Raw genomic sequence first — 17,866 nt, 5'->3', positions numbered from 1 at the left:
TTACACACCACCGCTAGGATGAGGAGGGTACATTGCTTGGTGGCATGTGGCCTTGTGTGTGTGTGTATTAGAGAGAGACAAGGTGGGTGAGGGAATATCTTTTATTGCTCGTGAGAGAGACAAGCCTTGCCACCTGAAGCTCTTTCTTGGGTCCTTGAGAAGTTGACCCAATAACAGATATTACCTCACCTACCTTGTTTCTTTCATATCCTGGGACCGACTCGGCTAAAACTACACTGCATATATGTATTAAAGAGAGGCAGGCAGAGCACACTGCGTTTGCTGGGGTTTCTGTTCAACTTTCAGTCCTGTGTTTGGGCAGGACCCCAAATAGAGCTCTGAAGGAAACCACCTATCTTGCTGTCAGCAAGGTAAAATTCGCCACACACACCGCCCCTGCTGGGACTGTCATTCAACATGCACCAACTCCAAACCTCTCTACACCCGGGAGGGCTGCAGCTGTGGGTGGATAAGCAGAAACATGGCAAGCAGGTGCGGACACATGCTCAGACATTTTCAAGATCGAATGCCTTCTGCTGGTCTTGTTTCTGAAATCTCTAACCTCAACCGGCCTCTTCAGTCATGCTAACTGCCCACCCCCTTTCCCTTGAGCTGTGTGAAAGCTGCTTGGGCTCCTGTAGAAATATTGTGGCTTATTTGGTCAAAGAGGATAGTCTGAAGCTGAATGCAAAAAATAAGTATAGTCTTAGAGCAAGGCACGCGCTCTGTCTCACACACAGACTAAACACCAGTAATTATTCTCTGCAGTAACCTTCCCCAGGCATTGAGGGCTGGTATTTACAGCGGCACAGGCAACAGAAGCTGACAAAGAAGGGTTTTGTCTCTTTGTCGGAAGGGGCTGGTGCCACCCAGTGCGTGTGGCTGAGAGCAGCTAGGCATCCCCATTCCCTCCCAGCAGGGGGAGCAGAGCTGCCACACCCACCCTCCGGTGCTGCCGGGCACTCCAGCTCCAAGGAGGGCAATCTTCTCCCACCACCTGCTTCACCCGTGGGCGTTTGCTGGTGCTTTCATCTGAGCCATGTGACGCGGGTCCCACGGGAGTTGTGTCATCCCCACAGAACGCAATTATCCAACTTCAGCGCGTGTGTGATTAAAGAAGGGGAGGAGAAGAGAACACGCTGAGGGAAGGGGTGGGCTGGGCTGGATGGGGAATGCTGAGAAGTGTCAGTTCGCTAATTGCCAGCTCTGCCCGTGTCAGGCAGACGCGTGCTGTCAGGAGCCTGGACTCTGTGTACCCGTGTGTGCACCTCTCCATCTCCTGCTCCGTGGATGTTTTGACAGGAGCAGCACAGTCTAACCTGCCAGCGCCTTGCAACACAGCCTAAGAGCGGGCTGGCCCAAAGGTAGGCGTTTACCTGCCCCTCTGGGAGCCAAAGTACGTACCAGGGGCAGCATCTCAGCAGCAGCAGCAGCAGCAGCAGCACCTGGTGTTTGAATCATTACGCAGGAGACTAACAGAGTCTCCTAGAGCATGGATCAAATGCCACATCTCCTTCCACTGGGGAAAACGGCTTTGGATGGACATACACATGCAAGCTTTGATCATGCTAAAAATAGCACTGTGGCCTGACAACGCGGGCAGCAGTTCAAGCTAGCTGCCTGAGTACAATGCCATCCAAAATCCTAGGTAGGTGCTCTACTGCCCCACACCACCGCAGCCACAGTGCTATTTTCAGGACACTAGCTCAATCAAAGCCAGCATGTATATGTCTACCCATGCTCAGAATGACACCTCCCAGCTGCAGTGCAGATGTGCCCAAGACTGCAGTGCATGATGGGAAGAATGCATCCTGGGAAGCCCTAAAGAGCATGGCCCTTGGGTATGCAGCTCTTCCCTTACTCCTCTGCTGACTGAAGCCCAGTGTCCTAACCAGAGATGGCTGTAGTACATGCAGAGAGGTGCAAATGGAAGTCTCAGTCCTAGTGAACACTGTGATAATTTGACCGTGCGTGGGGGTGAATTCAATTCACAATGTAGACTATATAAACACTGACTCCTGGAGTTATAGACGCGAGATCACCGAGCAGTGGAACTTTTGTGAACCCCTTGGACATCTATCAGAGCTGCACAGCCTTCGGAAACAAGAACTGGGCCCCAAACTAAGCCCAAATCTGCACTTGAACTAAACCTTTTCTGAGCCAGATGGGCTTGAGCCACAACGTTTGGATCAATATTTGGGTTTCCACAACATCCACGGTTATTTAGATCCAGGATTTCGGTTTGGATTCTCTGATTCTGAGCTTTGCAAATGTTCCACGGAGTTCCCATGGGATCTCTGGTCTGGCTGGAATTCGGGGGTACTGGAAGCCTGATGGGACTAGATGTCCAGACTGATTTCTAGTCTGAGGAGGACAGGGAAAATGGATGCTGAGCTGAGCCAAGTCACCAAGCCTTTTGAGGCTCAGTCAGCACTTTTTAACGGTAGATGGGTAAAGAGCAGGGCTTGCATTCTAGAATACAAAGCCTGCAAGGACACTGGTCCAGCTGCTTTTTAGAGAACCTCTTTGTACAATGCTTGATTGGGGCTGTCTCCATTGGCCTGCTATGTTTCTTTGCTTCTGTGTATTACATGGGTGTGCGAGGAGATTTTGGGTGATTGTGAAAAGAGCTGTGCACAAGAGAGGGGCTCAAACCATGAAGCTCAGCTCTCAATCCAAACTTTCCCCATGTCTGGCTCTCCATATTATGGGCTTTGGATCAGACTTACTGCTATAAGTCAGAGCAGCTTTGCAAGTGAGATAATAAAAGCAAACAAGAACCACTAGCAACAGGGGAAGGGGCAGATTCACCAAAGCTCCAAGAGCAGATGTGAATGGAGGAAAACCCTTCCAGGCTACATCACAGCACATGACTAACAAGCCAGTAGTGTCACTGGGAACTGAACGGCAGAGGAGGTGGTGTGCTGTGATGGAAATAGGCAGGAGTGTAATTCTCACCCCCTAGAAGCTCAGATCTGGGTGGACCCAGCAGGGGTGGCTCTATGTATTTTGCCACCCCAAGCACAGCAGTCAGGGAGCCTTCAGCGGCGGTTCTGCAGGTGATCTGCCGGTCCCGCGCCTTCGGCGTACCCACTGCTGAATTGCCGCCAAAGCTGAAGGACTGGCGGACCTCCCACAGAAACACCGCCGAAGGCTCCCTGACTGCCGCCCTCATGGCGACCGGCACACCCCCACCCTTGCCACCCCAGGCATGCACTTGCTGCGCTGGTGCCTGGAGCCGCCCCTGGGACCCAGCAAGGAGCTGCCTGAGCTACAGTGCCAAAGAGGACCCAAAACAAGGTGTCAATGGTTGGCCTTCCCTGAACCCGCCCTGTCTTTCATTTGCCTGCAGAGGGAACTACAGAGGGACTAGATGTCACTGGGAGAAGAAAAGGAGCAGAAAGGAGCAGGGAATGTAGCTAAACTCCTCCCTCCCCACTGAAGTGCTGCACTATGGAGTGCCATCCTGCTGAACACAGCCTTGAGGGCATCCGTCCACCAAAAGTAGCTGTCCCTTCAGTTCCCCTGGCAGAGCAGTCCCAGGGCCACCTGTACCCAGGGTGCCTCTCCTGTTCTGTGCTGGGACTTCCAGAAGTAGCCACTTCAGCCGGATTCAAACAAGTGAGCACTAGAGCCAGGCCTTTTTTTTTTTTTTCTTTCCCTCAGCAAATAGCAAAAGCGTAATGTAGGGGCACTGAAGCAATTTGTGAATTCAGAGAACAGTTTGGGCCACACAAAGAGCTGAAATTATTTTTTGAAGTGTCAAAACATTTCAGTTAGATCCTCTGTAAACAAAACGTCTTGACTTTTCACTTTGAAACGGCGTTTCATTTGCAAGTTTAGCTTAATTTAAACAAAACCCCAAAAAAGGTGTGTGGGGGGAGGAACAGTCCGGTAGGTTGCCCTCGGGCGTACCCTCAAAATGGGTGCTTGCCTGTCTGCTTACTGCAGGTCGAGCCCACCTGGGATGTAGACAGGGATTGGTGGCCAGGGCACCTCTTGTAGCCCCTGGATCTTTTGTGGGGAGACTCCTGGTGGGAGTGGCTCCCCTGGCTCTAAGGCTGCTGCAGCTTAAACCACTTGCAGGCAGGGCCAGGGACATACAGGCCCAGTGTTTTTAGGGTTGTACAGGAATCTTTCAGGACACGGAGCTTAATGTCCGTCTGTTCTGTGAACAGGGCATGCCCGTCGAAAGGGAGGTCTTGCATTGACTGCTGAGCCTCCGAGGAAAGACCAGAGAGGAGCAGCCACAAAGCCCTGCGCAACGAGATGGCCGATGCCATGGTACGGGCGGTGGTGTCTGCCGCGTCCAATGCCGCCTGGAGAGCTGTTCTGGCTGCAGTCGAGCCCTCATCCAGGATCACCTGGAACTCCTTTCTAGAAGCCTCAGGAAGGGCGTTCTCAAACTTGGTCATGGCCTGACACGTATTAAAATCATAGCGTCCTAGTGAGGGCTGATGGTTGGCCACCTGCAACTGTAGACTGGAGGATAAATAAATTTTACGCCCAAACCAGTCTAGTCTTGAGTCTTTATTTTTAGAGGTAGCCCTCCCGTTAACCCTGTCTCTCACTGTGGTTGACAGCCTCTACCACTAGGAAATTGGGAGCAGAGTGTGTATAAAGGTACTCATGGCCCTTGGATGGCACAAAGTACTTGTGCTCCACGCTCTTGGAGATCGGAGGCAAGGAGGAGAGGATTTGTCAGAGGCATTTGTAATTTTAGAGACCCCCTCATATAGGGGCAAAACTTCCCTGGCCAGGGCCACGGGGCAGAGAACATTAAAGAGGGAGGCTGCGGGTTCCTGTAACTACTCTGCCTGGAGGCCCTGGTTGGCAGTGACCCTCTTTAGCAGCTCCTGATTCACCTTAGCATCATCCTGGGGCACTGGTGGAGGGGGCCCCACTATGGCCTCATCTGGTGATGACAAGGAGGAAGCCGGTACCAAGGGGTCCTCCGCACCCATAGGTAGTCTGGGGGCTTGTTCGCCCACTTCCTCCTGTGCCTGTGGGTGCCTTCAGATGAGGCCTCTTGAGTGGGTGGGGACAGGAGAGGGTGGTAGCCGGGCTCTCCGAAGCTCCGGACACTGAGCAGGCACCCTGGGGGGCTGAGTGAAGCCCCCTGGGTTCCACGGGTACCACTGTGCCGGCCACAGAGCCTGAGGCCATGGGCCTGGCTGCAGTGCTGCCGACGTAGTCTGCACCGTAGGTGCCGGAGCCTGTCCTGCTGCCAGGGAACCTTGCTCCGAACCCGAGCCAGAGCCCGAGTGGTCACTCCCCTGCGACCAGGACGGGGCTGATTGGTGGCTCTGTCTTGATCAGTACCGGTCGCCCCTCCTGGAGTTGGATCTGGCTGACCTTGAAAAGCACCTAGATCGGGCCTCGGTGGCCAATGGTGGTAGGCGGAGCCACAGTGGCACCCAGGCTGGCATTCTATGCCTCACACTTGAGGAGTGGGACCGGGATGTGGAGCGGGATCAGGAACTAGAGCAGGCTTGGCGTCATGAAGATGTAGCCGCACGCAGTGACGCCACCATGGGGGATCGGCGACGGTCCGGAAAACAGTACAGTTGGTCCCTCGACTTGTCCCTGGAGCGGTACTGGTGCCACGGAGATTCCGGGAGCCAACTCCTGCCGGGGGGCGCATTCCTCCAGAGGGCTGTGCCCGGTTACTGGTGAGCCGTGCCTCGAGCCTCTCTGCCCTTGTCCTAGGTCTGGAGACTGGATGGGGCTATGAAGCATGTTGGCTGTGAGAGAATGATCACTGGCAGGATGTCCCCTGCGACGGGGAGCACTGCCGGAAAGGTGAAGACTGTGATGGTCCCAATGTGGGTTTACCCTGGGACCAGGACCCCACAGGGGCCGGAGTGGGAAGCACAGGGAGGTACATAATGTCCTGCACTGCTTGGAGGGCCTCCGTCGTGGACAGCACCCGGAGCTGACAAGGACCTCCTCCGCTATCCAGGGTAGCCGGCAAGGAGCAGGCTGGGCTACACTGCTCGATCTGAGCTGGGGCCTGGGATCCCCAAGGAGGTGAAGAGGTGCCCGAGACAGGCCCTTGGTCCACCCCAGACTTGTCCTTTCCCTTGCAGGAAACTGGAGACCTTCCTCACCCCGTCTTCCTAGGATTCTTGGCTGGAGCCACAGAAGGAGACTGGTACTGGCTCGTAGATGGTACCAGCGGGGTGCTGCACACCAAGGTCACGGTGCTCTGCGCTGAATCGGACCGCTGCTCCAGCATCGGGGTAAGGGCACACTCCATCAGGAGCGCTTTCAAATGAATATCATGCTCCTTCTTCATCCTGGGCTTGAAGGACTTGCAGATTTTGCACTTGTCACTAATGTGACTTCACCCACGCACCGTAAACATCTATATGTGGATCGCTAATGGGCCTGGGCCTTTTACAGCGATTGCAGGGTTTAAAGCCTGGGCACCAGGGCGTGCCCAAGGCAAAGTCCCTTTAGGGACCTACTAAGTCTCTAACCTAACAAAAAAACGGTTACTTACCTTTGTAATTGTTGTTCTTTGAGATGTGTTGCTCATATCCATTCCATGTAGGTGTGTGCGCGCCGCGTGCACGTTCGTCGGAAGACTTTTACCCTAGCAACTCAGTGGGTCGGCTGGGCGCCCCCTGGAGTGGCGCCACCATGGCGCCGGATATATACACCAGCCGACCCACCCACTCCTCAGTTCCTTCTTGCCGGCTACTCCGACAGTGGGGAAGGAGGGTGGGTTTGGAATGGATATGAGCAACACATCTCGAAGAACAACAGTTACAAAGGTAAGTAACCGTTTTTTCTTCTTCGAGTGATTGCTCATATCCATTCCATGTAGGTGATTCCCAAGCCTTACATAGGCGGTGGGGTCGGAGTGAGATGTTGCAGAATGCAAACTGCTGAGCCAAAGGCTGCATCGTCTCTGGACAGACAGACCAAAGAGGCAAAGGTCCGGATAGAGGACCATGTAGTAGCATGACATAGCCCCTGGAAGGGTATGTGAGTCGGAAAGGCAGGAGAAGAAGCCTGAGCCCTGGTGAAACGAGCAGTAAGGTGGCCCGACGGAACATGGGCCAGTCACAGGAGGAGCAAATGCATGACGTCACCCAAGATGGAAAGCTCTGGGGTGAGACAGGTAGGCCCTCCATCTGGTCTGCCAATACAACGAAGAGTTGGGGGCATACAAAAAGGCTTGTCCGCTCGACATAAAAAGCAAGCGCCCTACGGACCTCTAGGGAGGGCAAATGTGCTCCCGTCGCAATGAATGGGGCTTTGGAAGAAGACCGGAAGGAAGATATCCCGGATGATATGAAAGGTCAACAGCACCTTAGGGAGGAAGGCCGGACGTGGTCACAACTGCCCCTTGTCCTTACGCAACATAGTGCACCATGGGTTCACTGTGAGAGCCTGAAGCTCGGAGACTTGTCCAACCGATGCAAGGCGACAAGGAAAAAGCTGTCCCCCAGGACAGGTATCTCAGCGAGCATGTTGTCAGTGGTTCGAATGGAGCAGGCATAAGTTTGCTTATAACCAGGTTGAAGACCCAGGAGTTGGTGGGGCGGTGAACCTGGGGGCATAAGTGCCCCAAGCCCTTGAGGAACCTAGAAACCACAGCATGTGAGAATATGAAGCGGCCACTCTCCCTTGGGAGGAAGGTAGAGACGGCTGCCAAGTGCACCCTTAATGATGAACTGCGCCAGGCGCTGCTGTTTGAAGATCATAGGGAACCCCAGAGGAAATAGAATGGAACCTCTGTGGGGGAAACGTGTTTCGTAGCAGCAAGAGAAAGACTGCCAGTTGGGCAGAAACGTTAACCGAGTGGAAGGCTTCCTACCACCCAGGAGAATCCTGTAGAACCGAGGCAGAACAATGTAACACGGATCGGTTTAGGCCCGCAGCAGGCATGCGGAGATGTGCAGGGATTGCAGGTCTAGGTGGCAAAGTTTGCCGTGACCCAGCGTTATGAGGTCTGGGCAAAGAGGCAGGGGAATCGGTTGGCTACCGACAGGTCTAGCGACATGGTGTACCAGTGCTGCCTGGACCACGCTGGAGCGATCATGATCAGATGCGCTCTGTCCCTGCGGAGTGTTAGCAGGACCTTGCGAACCAGCGGGAGCGGTGGGAAAAAACGGAGGGCAGACGGCTCGTCCATGGCATCAGAAAAACAGCCAAGATCGAGTCCTGGGGGAGGCCTTGGCATGAGCAGAACTTCTCTCTCGTTCCGTTCCCGCGAGAGCGAAGTTCCGGAAATGTAATGGCTAACATCCGGAGGAATCCACCACTTGAGAGACCAGAAGGAACTGCTGAGGCGATCCGCCAGAGTGTTCCGGTCCCCAAGAGAAAGGACGCTACCAGGTCCGTCCATTGAGCTGTGCAGGAGACACAGAGCTGGATAGCTCCCTGCCAAAAAGAGGAGGACCATGCACCTCCGTGCTTGTTTATGCAACGGGTGTCCGTTGTGTTATCTGTGAACACGGAGACACAAAAGCCTTGTAGGTGCTGCTGAAGCGCCTGGAACACAAGGCATACTGCTCTCAACTCCTGGACATTGATGTGCAAGGGCAGCTATTGAGCCAACCAAAGGTCTGGAGTGGGAAACTGACCCAAGTGAGCACCCCAGTCAAGAGATGGGGCGTCCATCATGAGGGACACCGAGGGTGAGGTGGATGGAACAGCACCCCTGCACACGTCAGGGAGGGCATCGACCCCCAGTCAAGGGAGCCTAGGACGCTCGGGGGGATCGAGGCGACCATGACCATGCTGTCTCTGGCCGGGTGGTACACTGAGGTGAGTCACGATTAAAGTGTATGGAGGCGAAGCCTGGCATGTTCGGTTACGCACGTGCAGGCAGCCATGTGGCCCAGAAAATCTAGGCAAGTTCAAGCCAAAGTTGCCGGGAAGGTCCGTAGACCTTGTACAATGGTTACCAACGCGTGAAAGCAAGGCGTAGGTAAGCAGGCTGTGCGATACTGAAGTCCAGAGTGGCCTCAGTTAAGTGTATTCCCTGAGCGGGAATCCGGGTGGAGTTCGCTATATGGATCCTCAGGCCTAAACGCAGGAATAGAACCTCGTCGACGCCCACGAGTGGTAACTTGGGCCCCGGTGGCCCCTGGAATGAGCCAATCATCCAGATACGGAGAACGTGTATTTGACAGTGGCGGAGAGGGCGGCGACTACAGCCAGAGACTGTGAATACACAGGGGGCTGGATAGGCCAGCCAGGAGGACCGTAAACTGGAAATGATGGTTGGCCACAAACCGGAGGTACCTGCTGTGCGGAGGATAAATGGCGACGTGAAAATACGCGCCCTTCATATCGAGGGCGGCATACCAGTCTCCGGGATCCAAGGATACCATGCGGAACTCCAGGTATATCATAACTTGTTGAGCTCCCGCAGGTCTAGGATAGGTCTGAGACCTCCCTTCACCTTGGGGATCAGGAACTAGTGGGGCTAGAACCTTTTGTCCCTTTCGACCGTGGAACCTCCTCTATAGCTCCGATGGTGAGGAGCGCCCGCATCTCTTGCAAGAGGAATTGCTCGTGAGAGGGGTCCCTAAGAGGGACGAGGAGGGATAGGCTTTTGCCCGATTGGTGATTGGGAGGACCCTGATTTTGGCCCCTTAGGGGTCCCGACCAACGCCTACGACTGCCTCAGCGTCGCCTGCTGGCAAAGCCTTGTCTTTGGCTAGGCGCAGGGTAAGGGCGACGAGGGTGGGCGGAAAGGTCGGCAGTGAGACATCGGCATGTACATGCCGAGAGGGAGTGCATAGTGACCTCGCTGACCTTTGGGCCTTGCAGCCTAGGGCCAGTTTTGAGAACAGGCCTTTGTCATTGAAGGAAAAGTCCTGTATAGTGTGCAGCAGCTGCGAGGGAAGGCTTGATAACTGGAGCCATGAAATGCACCTCGTGGCAACACCCGAGGCCAGAGCCGTGGCTGTGGAGTCCGCTACCTCCAACAAGGTGTGGAGGGAAGCTCTCGCCACTCTGAACCCTTTTTCCAGGAGGGCATTAAACTCTTGACGGGAGATCTGAGAACCCGACTCCGTAAAGTCTCCCACTAGATGACAAGGGAGCAGGGGGAAAGATGTACATATAGGTGCCCGTCGTCCCTGGAGGATACCATGCACATGCATTCGACTCCCGTGCCTACGGGCGGGATAGTGGCCACCTGGAGATTCATAGTGAATGCCACCCGTCTCAGGAGGTCCTGATGGGCCCCCAGGCCGATTAGGGGAGGGCCTAAGGAGCATGCTTCTGCCACCGCCTCATCTGCGGAGGAGGGAGACGAAAAGCCGGGGCAAGTGGGTCTTGTGCGGGCTCACACTCCTGGACGACCTGCTGATCTGGTGGGATGTGGGAATCCGGTGGCAGAACCGGACTCCCTCCGTACCGGTCGGAGGGGGACAACTAACTGTCACCCCTGGTACCCATTGCTCTGACGGAACAGAGCGCGATGGGAGCACAGGTAGCGCGCCCAAGATGTACAGGGCAGCCACTGATGGAGGTCAGGGTTCTGTCCTGGAGCACCCGGAAGACTCTGGTGTCCACATCCGAATGGATGGCCATGGAGAAGTTAAAGCCCTGAGCGGAGTCTCCCTCTCCAGCTCATGGCGCTCGACGCGGCACCGGGAATCGGTACCGTGAGGCCTACCGGTACCGGAAGCGAGAATGGGACCTGCGACCGGAGCGATGCCGGGAGGCTGGCCGAGATCTCGAGGCTCGACGTCGGGAGTGGCTATGTGAGTCCAGTGCCTGGAGCGGTGCCGGGAGCTGGATCTGCACCGAGTGTACCAGGTCGGGAAACGGGCCGCTGATCGGTGCCGCGGGTACGACCGGTACCGATATGGGGAAATGGTGCCAGGACCGTGAACGGTGCCGGCACTGGGCTTGACGACAGGACCGAGAACATCTGTGGGACTGCGATCGTGAACGGTGCCGCTCTGTGGTGCCGACGCCGGGTGGCGTGAGCAAGACAGGCTTGCGATAGACAATATAACCCGCACCGGCAGTACCGGGGGTTAAAGCAGCGCAGGTTCTGCCCTTGCCATTAACAGCCTCGCTGTGGAAATGTTTCCTGCGTGGAGGGAATAGTGAGGACAACCACAGCTCGCATCAGGGAGCGTTCAGGTGGTGGACTCGACAGCTCCTGCGTGGCTGTAGTCTACGGTGCTGATACTGTCGGTGCCGCAGCAGGTACCGGCGCCGGGCAGTGCGACGTAGTAGAGTGCTCGGGCTGCGGAGCAGGCGGCTCGGACGCAGCTTCATAGCGAGCTCGACCATGGTCCTTACCAGGGAGCTTTCCAGCACCGGACTCGACGGCTCTTGCCTGGCCGGAGTTAATGGTGCGGATATTGTCGGTGCCACGGCAGACATCGGTGCCGGGCGATCCGACTGAGCATAGCGCTCGGCTGCGGAGCAGGCGGCTCGGACGCAGCAAGGATATTGTGCCTCTTCATCCTCCAGGCCGAGTGGACGTCGGAGCCAGCGACGGTTGGCGCCGAGAGGCCTTGGCGGTACCGGCGATCCGGTGCCGAGGGAGCGCTCCTTGAAGATTAACCAGCGCTCGGTGCCGAGAGCGGAGGAGTAAGAGCTGCCTCCCTCAGGAGCTGTTTGAGACGAAAGTCCCGCTCTCCTTTGATCTCGGATTAAAGGCCTCACAAATGCGGCACTTATCTATGAGGTGAGATTCCTCGAGGCACTTAGGAGAGGATCTCGTCGGCATCGGCTTGTGGCCGGCCGAGCATTATAAAACCTTGTGGACCGGGCATCGGACCCGGCACCAGGTGAGGGGAAGGGGATAAACCCCAAACCCCTGTGAAATAAATACTATACTACAAACAAATAAGGTTAACTACAACTATAAACATCTGAACTATATACTTAATGAGAGAAACTACGAGTAGCTAGGTCAGCTAAGCCGCGCTCCACTGTTCCAACGACCAACACGGGCAGTAAGAAGGAACTGAGGAGTGGGTGGGTTGGCTGGTGTATATATCCGGCGCCATGGTGGCGCCACTCCAGGGGGCGCCCAGCCGACCCACTGAGTTGCTAGGGTAAAAGTCTTCCGACGAACGTGCACGCGGCGCGCACACACCTACATGGAATGGATATGAGCAATCATTCGAAGAAGAACAGGTTGAACTAAACTAGAGGGAAACTATATACAGTAATATTTGCAAGAGGCGAATGAGTTTGAACGAACGAAACGCAACAGCTCTAGCTGAAGCAGACAAGTTCCATGCACCATCACTGGCGGCAAGAAGGAACTGAGGGTGGAGAGGGCCAGCAGTGCCCTATATGCTGTGGCATACGTGTGCCACTCCAGGGGGCACCAGAGCTGGTCCCCTATGGCTACCGCTGAGGGAAAAGCTTCCGGCACCGGTGCATGTGGCGAGCACACACACCTGATTTGAATGGACATGAGCAATCACTCAAAGAAGAACTTTGTTATCACAAGGGCAGCACCGAAACGGCTAGGGAGGCCAGCTGAAGCAGTGGTCTCTGTTTTAGGTGCCTTGTTACAAGAGGATTAGTAAAGACAATTGGACATGGTCCTGAAGCAGATAAAAGGTCTATGGTGTTCTGTACAAGGCCATGTGGAGAGGTTAGGAGAGCCAGGCTGGCTGCATTCATTAGGAAAGAGGTGCAAAAGAGGGGAAGTATTAGAGGGGCATACAATCCTGAGGGCTTCTAGAGAAACAAAACCAGTTCAGGAGTGCGCCCGGAGAAGAGAAGGATGGAGTGGGCATGAGAGGCATTTAAACTAAGTGCCTGACTTACACAGAGGGTAAGCTGCTAATGTGAGAAGCAGCCTGTCAAAGGCAGCAAGAGGAGCTGTGAATGTACATGCACTGAGAATAAGAGCAAGGCTTTGAGCAGAAAACAAGATTGCAGAGCACAAAGGCTAGTGAGATAGGCAGGGGAATAGAGATGGGCTGCAGTCCCAATATTCCTAAATGAACAATAGGCTAAACGACAGAGAGGCACATTCCCTATCAAGCTCAAGCTGTGCGTAGGAGGAATATGTATATCTTATCTGTACATTAGCTCACTCTCTCGTATGTGCGTGCATCATAGAGTGAGAGCCACACACAGAAGACAGCCGCACACTAAGATCCAGCGTTCACCCTGATCTTCCCATGCTTTTGCAGGACATTGTGTGGGAGATGGCTAAATAATTCTAACAGGCAGCTCCTATTTAAATGCTTCAAAGGAACAGAAAAAACCCCTCAAGGCTTTCTGTGGGAGAAAATCTCATTCCACCTCCTAGTCGGTTCTGCGTGGGCAGCCATCACTACAGTTAAGCTTGTAATCCCATTTATACCCTGAGACACCACTGGTGTCCAAGAAAATTTTCCGTCTTAAATCCCAGGAAGGTGGATTCTGCCATTCCCTTCCAGGGAAGAGAATTCCAGACATTGAAGAGCTTCTTAGAAGGAGGAAGAACAAAGCCCCTTTGTGGATTTAACTTACTATCTCTTTGTTTTCTTGCCGTGTTTGTTTTACCCAGTCCTCTGCAATCCCCACACACACTCTGCTGCTTATTCCCTCCCAGAAAAGCCCTGTGTCTTATATACATGGACTAGGACCCTTCTAAAGTTTGGATAGGCCGTAAATAGGGTTAGGTTAGCAACTCTGCTGACAAAATACACATTCAAACTAAGGGCACCTCTGCATCCAGGCAGCAGAGTTTGCATGACATGCTGCTCTCCAGTCACTGGGGTTTGCTATTCCCACATTTCCCCGTGATACATGCCTTTCTACAAACTTCTGTATGGGCTAGACAAAATGGGACATAAACATCCCTAGTGTAACACTGCTGGTGTCAGCAGAAATTACACCAGGGATGAATCTGGCTCAGTTGTTTCTAGCCCATATGTTAAAACCCATACATAAAACCCCAGTCCCACAAGACACTGGTCACAACACCACCTGAGACGCTGTCAGTATCTAACACTTGACAGTAACAGCTCCCTTACAAAGAAACAACCTCAAAACTCTGGCAGCTTCACCAGCACATCAAGGAACCTGCTCCACAAATGTGTAAGGCACAAAATCCCCCCGTGTCATCATTGCACAACCCCCTCTCCTGCTCTCAAGCGAAGTAGCATGGCTAATGCATTTATCGCTCCACTCACAGGAGGCTGCAAGTGTTATTGAATTCCAGCCCTTGCCAAGTGCAGCGAAGCACATCTGCAGTCATGGCACTGCAGCTGCAATCTTCAATGAAGTTTTGCATACGCAGTGGCTGCAGGTCTGTTTGTTCCACTAGGACTGGGACTGGGGATAAATTGTGCTATGAAACATGCTCATGGTGTGCTGGTTGCAGAAAGAGGTGGGGGAGGAAATGGTGTGTAGGGCTGAATCCGATCCCACCCACTTTTCCAAAAGCCCCACCCTCAACTGAAGGTTCGTTAGAGCCAGCACAGGGGACAGGTCTTTGCCATCTAACCAGCTCTTTGCAACATGTCACAAATCCAACCACAGATGGATGCAAAGTCACATGTGCCTCTCCAATTAATTAGTTTTTCCTCCTTCTCAAAAGGTACCCAGCTGTGCAGTGGAACCAGAACTGAGTCCAGCCTGCACTCACCCATAACTGTACATCTCACCACTAACAAGCAGCCCCATTTCCATCATCGGCCCAAACAGGAGACCTTGGAGCACAAAGAGCTCCACAGCTTGGGAGCTTTGTTCAGGAAAAACACACCCCACTTCTGCTTCTCCAACCTGTGGAGCTCCAAAGAGCCAATGCACCACTGCAGCCTCACTCACATTGTACAGCACTGTGGTCCACCCTTCCATGGTAATGCACTGGAAGACAGTCAGCACAGCAAAGAGGATGTTGTCAAACTGAGTGATCCCGTCGTTGGGACCAATCCACTCCTTGCACTCGTAACCCAAGGGGCATCCCTGCACCCCACACGGATGTGGGGGATCCAGTTCTTCCAGTTCACCTGCAATCACAAGAAAACAATGCCCGGAGGGCACAGAGATCAGGGAGGGGCAGAGGAGACACAGAGAAGCAGACAGAGCCCAGCCTGGATACTCAGTGGAAGGCGAGGTGGGACGAGCATCCAGCTGTGTTATTAAAACTTTCACATTTGGGGGGACATTAGGTCACTGGAATGTTCAATACCATGATTTTCCAGTCTCCCCCTGATTTACTCCCCAAATTTCTGACCCTCAACGCTCTGCCAATACATCTCGGGTTTGACCTGAAGCACTCCTTGCTAATGCAGCCCCAGAGCCCACGTGCCTCTTTTAATGCACCTCACTCCTGACCTGAAACAATGCTAGGCCTTCTTGATTTGGCACCTCCTGAGCAAGGATGGCTGGTCGTGTTGTCATATGTCAGCATGTTTTGTCCCATTCCCCACCAAACCTTGGACTGTCAACTCCTTGGGGGAGGGACCTCTCCCTTCTTGCCTGTCTAGAAAGCAGCTAGTACACAGTGGGCACAACTAATAATAATAATCTAAAGAGGTGGCTTTTCTTCTCTGTATTGAAGTATTGTCAACCTTCATGACTTCATGGCGAGACTCATGATGCTTGGTGTTTTCCTTAAAGCCCCAGCTCCTGGAATCCTGTGATTACTTGAGCATCTCAGGGGGGGGGTTGTAAAGCAAGTTTCTAGCCCTTATAAATGTGAAGAAAAATCTTGAAAATGTGACTCAAGTGCACCCAAGAGGGTGAAAAACCCAAAGCAAGTAGAATCCATATTGTATTATTATTATTATTTTAAATCCCATGATTTGTATGCCACTCTCATGATTTCTGAGTCCTTATTAATGATTTTTGGAACACTTACAGTTGCCCATGCTAAGTCTCAGGAATGGGAACCCTCTCTCTTTAAATGACATCAGCTGGTATTGGATGTGAAAACAAGACAGATATTGGGGACGGTTTTGATTGATAGAAACCACTCATAACATCATCAGTCACTGTGCCTCAGAGCACATGTGGGCCCGTTATGGTCCTTGGGCCCTTTAAGAGCTGGCATTCTGGGAAACATAGTTCTCTAGGAAGGACTGAGAGTCCAGAGGTCATGTGACCAGAGAATCAGCTTTTGGGAACTATATAAGGGATAGCCTGAGGGCAGTATGGGGAAAGAGGAGGACTGAGCCTGGAAGGGATGTTGAGATGGGACTGAGTTGCTTTGTTCTTAGCTGGATTTTACTTTGTTAAGCCCTGAGGAAAGAGACTAGAAGTGACTTATAATTGTTTGTATTTACCATCTCTGGCTGGTGAAGCTGTCCATTATCTCACAGTAAGGTTATCCTTGGCTGGAATCTATTATAAAACCAACCCATCTCTCCATCCTCACTGGAGAGCTGGCTAGAAAATGGGAAATATAGTCACGACAAATCTGTTTTTGCTGACATTCTTCTAACTGTGAATGTTTGCAACCAGCTCTACCTCATTGCCACCCTCCCTGGCTGATAGCAGGCTCACAGAGAGGACGACAGAGTGTGGCATTTAGTAAAAGAAGAGAGGAAATCACTGAGCCCAGAGCTCCAACAGGAACATACCAGTGACAAGAGGGAATGACCCCTGAGACCACCTGACTCCGATTCCAGCGGGCATTGTGTGGAAATGGAATTTCTCCCCACCATGCACCAGGGACCAGCAGCTCAGTCTTTTCTCAGCCATTGTCATCGTGTGGTGACAGTTGTGTGTTACAGTCTTAAGTGTCAATGCCATCATGCCACCTGCATCCCGCATCATGGCTTATGCCTCGCTGCAGCCTGAACCAGACAAGCTGGGGTTCAGCATGGCTCATGCACAGTCAACCAACTCATCTGAGCTGAGAAGGGCGTTTCTCACAACGGCTTGCCATGCACATCAGACAGAGTGAGATGGCAGCCTGCCTACCTGAATTATTCGTGTAGCAAGCTCGGTGCAGTTTCCCACTGTAGAACTCCAGGCCGATGATGGCGAACATCAGAATAGCGAAAAAGAGCAGGAGGCCTATCTGGAGAAGGGGCACCATGGCCTTCATGATGGACTTCAACACGATCTGTAAGCCTGGGGAAGAGGAGAGAGGACACAGCTCACTGACCCTCCCACCACCTTGCCCAGCGAACAGCAGAGACGACATCTCTCTGTCTCCCTATAGGAGAGGATCTTGGTAAGAAGATGGTGAGCTACAGAGATGGTGAAGGATCAGTAACCTGACAAATGGGACTAGGCAAAGCACAGAGTGAAGAAACCTTTGCCAAATAGGCTTGGGAATTTGAATATAGTCTCCTCCCATCTGCCATTCCCATAACTGCCCAGCATCGACTTCTGGGTTTTTGGCAACTTTCTTCTCTCCACTGCAGCTCTCTCTGGGCATATTCTGCCTATGGAATTTCCACTGAGATCTACAGACTTCTGCTCCAAGAGCAAGGGTAGAATGGGCGATAGAGACATGCAGTGAGGATCAGGGAGGAGAACTTTGCCCTTACAAAAGCACCATGAGCTAGTGGACAGGACAATGGATTCAGGATGGGTTCTATTCCTGGCAGTGCCTGCTGCATGACCACAGGCAAGTCAGTTCACCTGTCTTTGCCTCAGTTTACCCTCCACCCCATGTTTGTATTGTTTATTTAGATTGAAAGCTCTTCAGGGCAAGGATAGTCTCTTACTTTGTATTGTGCAGCACCCAGCACAATGGAGCCCTGATTTAAGGTGGGGCCTCTATGTGCTACCATATAAAAACATCCGCTACTTGTTCGGATTTGCCTCCCAAGTGGCAACTCCAAGGTAAACAGGTAGGACCACATTTCAAAGTCCCGCTGCAATGAATGAAAAATCGCCCAGTAGCCACTGCAAAAGCACACCTGCATGCAACTGTTTGTGAACGAAAATCAAGAAACTGCACGTGCAG

At 53.1% G+C, this 17,866-nt stretch overlaps 1 protein-coding gene across 3 annotated transcripts in view; it reads right to left on the bottom strand.

Moving 5' to 3' along the window:
* The window catches only part of CACNA1E (calcium voltage-gated channel subunit alpha1 E), a 269,347-nt gene that overhangs the window by 148,036 nt on the left and 103,445 nt on the right, over nt 1-17,866 (bottom strand). For all 3 annotated transcript variants that reach the window (XM_039483760.1, XM_039483761.1, XM_039483762.1), the window contains exons 7-8: nt 16,870-17,022; nt 14,770-14,951 (exon numbers count right to left, since the gene is read on the bottom strand). In XM_039483760.1, the coding sequence (XP_039339694.1) occupies nt 14,770-14,951; nt 16,870-17,022 (335 nt within the window). The remainder of the gene's footprint in view (nt 1-14,769; nt 14,952-16,869; nt 17,023-17,866) is intronic.

Source organism: Mauremys reevesii, linkage group 8 (assembly GCF_016161935.1).
Source record: "Mauremys reevesii isolate NIE-2019 linkage group 8, ASM1616193v1, whole genome shotgun sequence".
NCBI lineage: Eukaryota > Metazoa > Chordata > Testudines > Geoemydidae > Mauremys > Mauremys reevesii.
The sequence above is the reverse complement of the archived record's forward strand: the minus strand, read 5'-3'. Positions and strand labels throughout refer to the sequence as shown.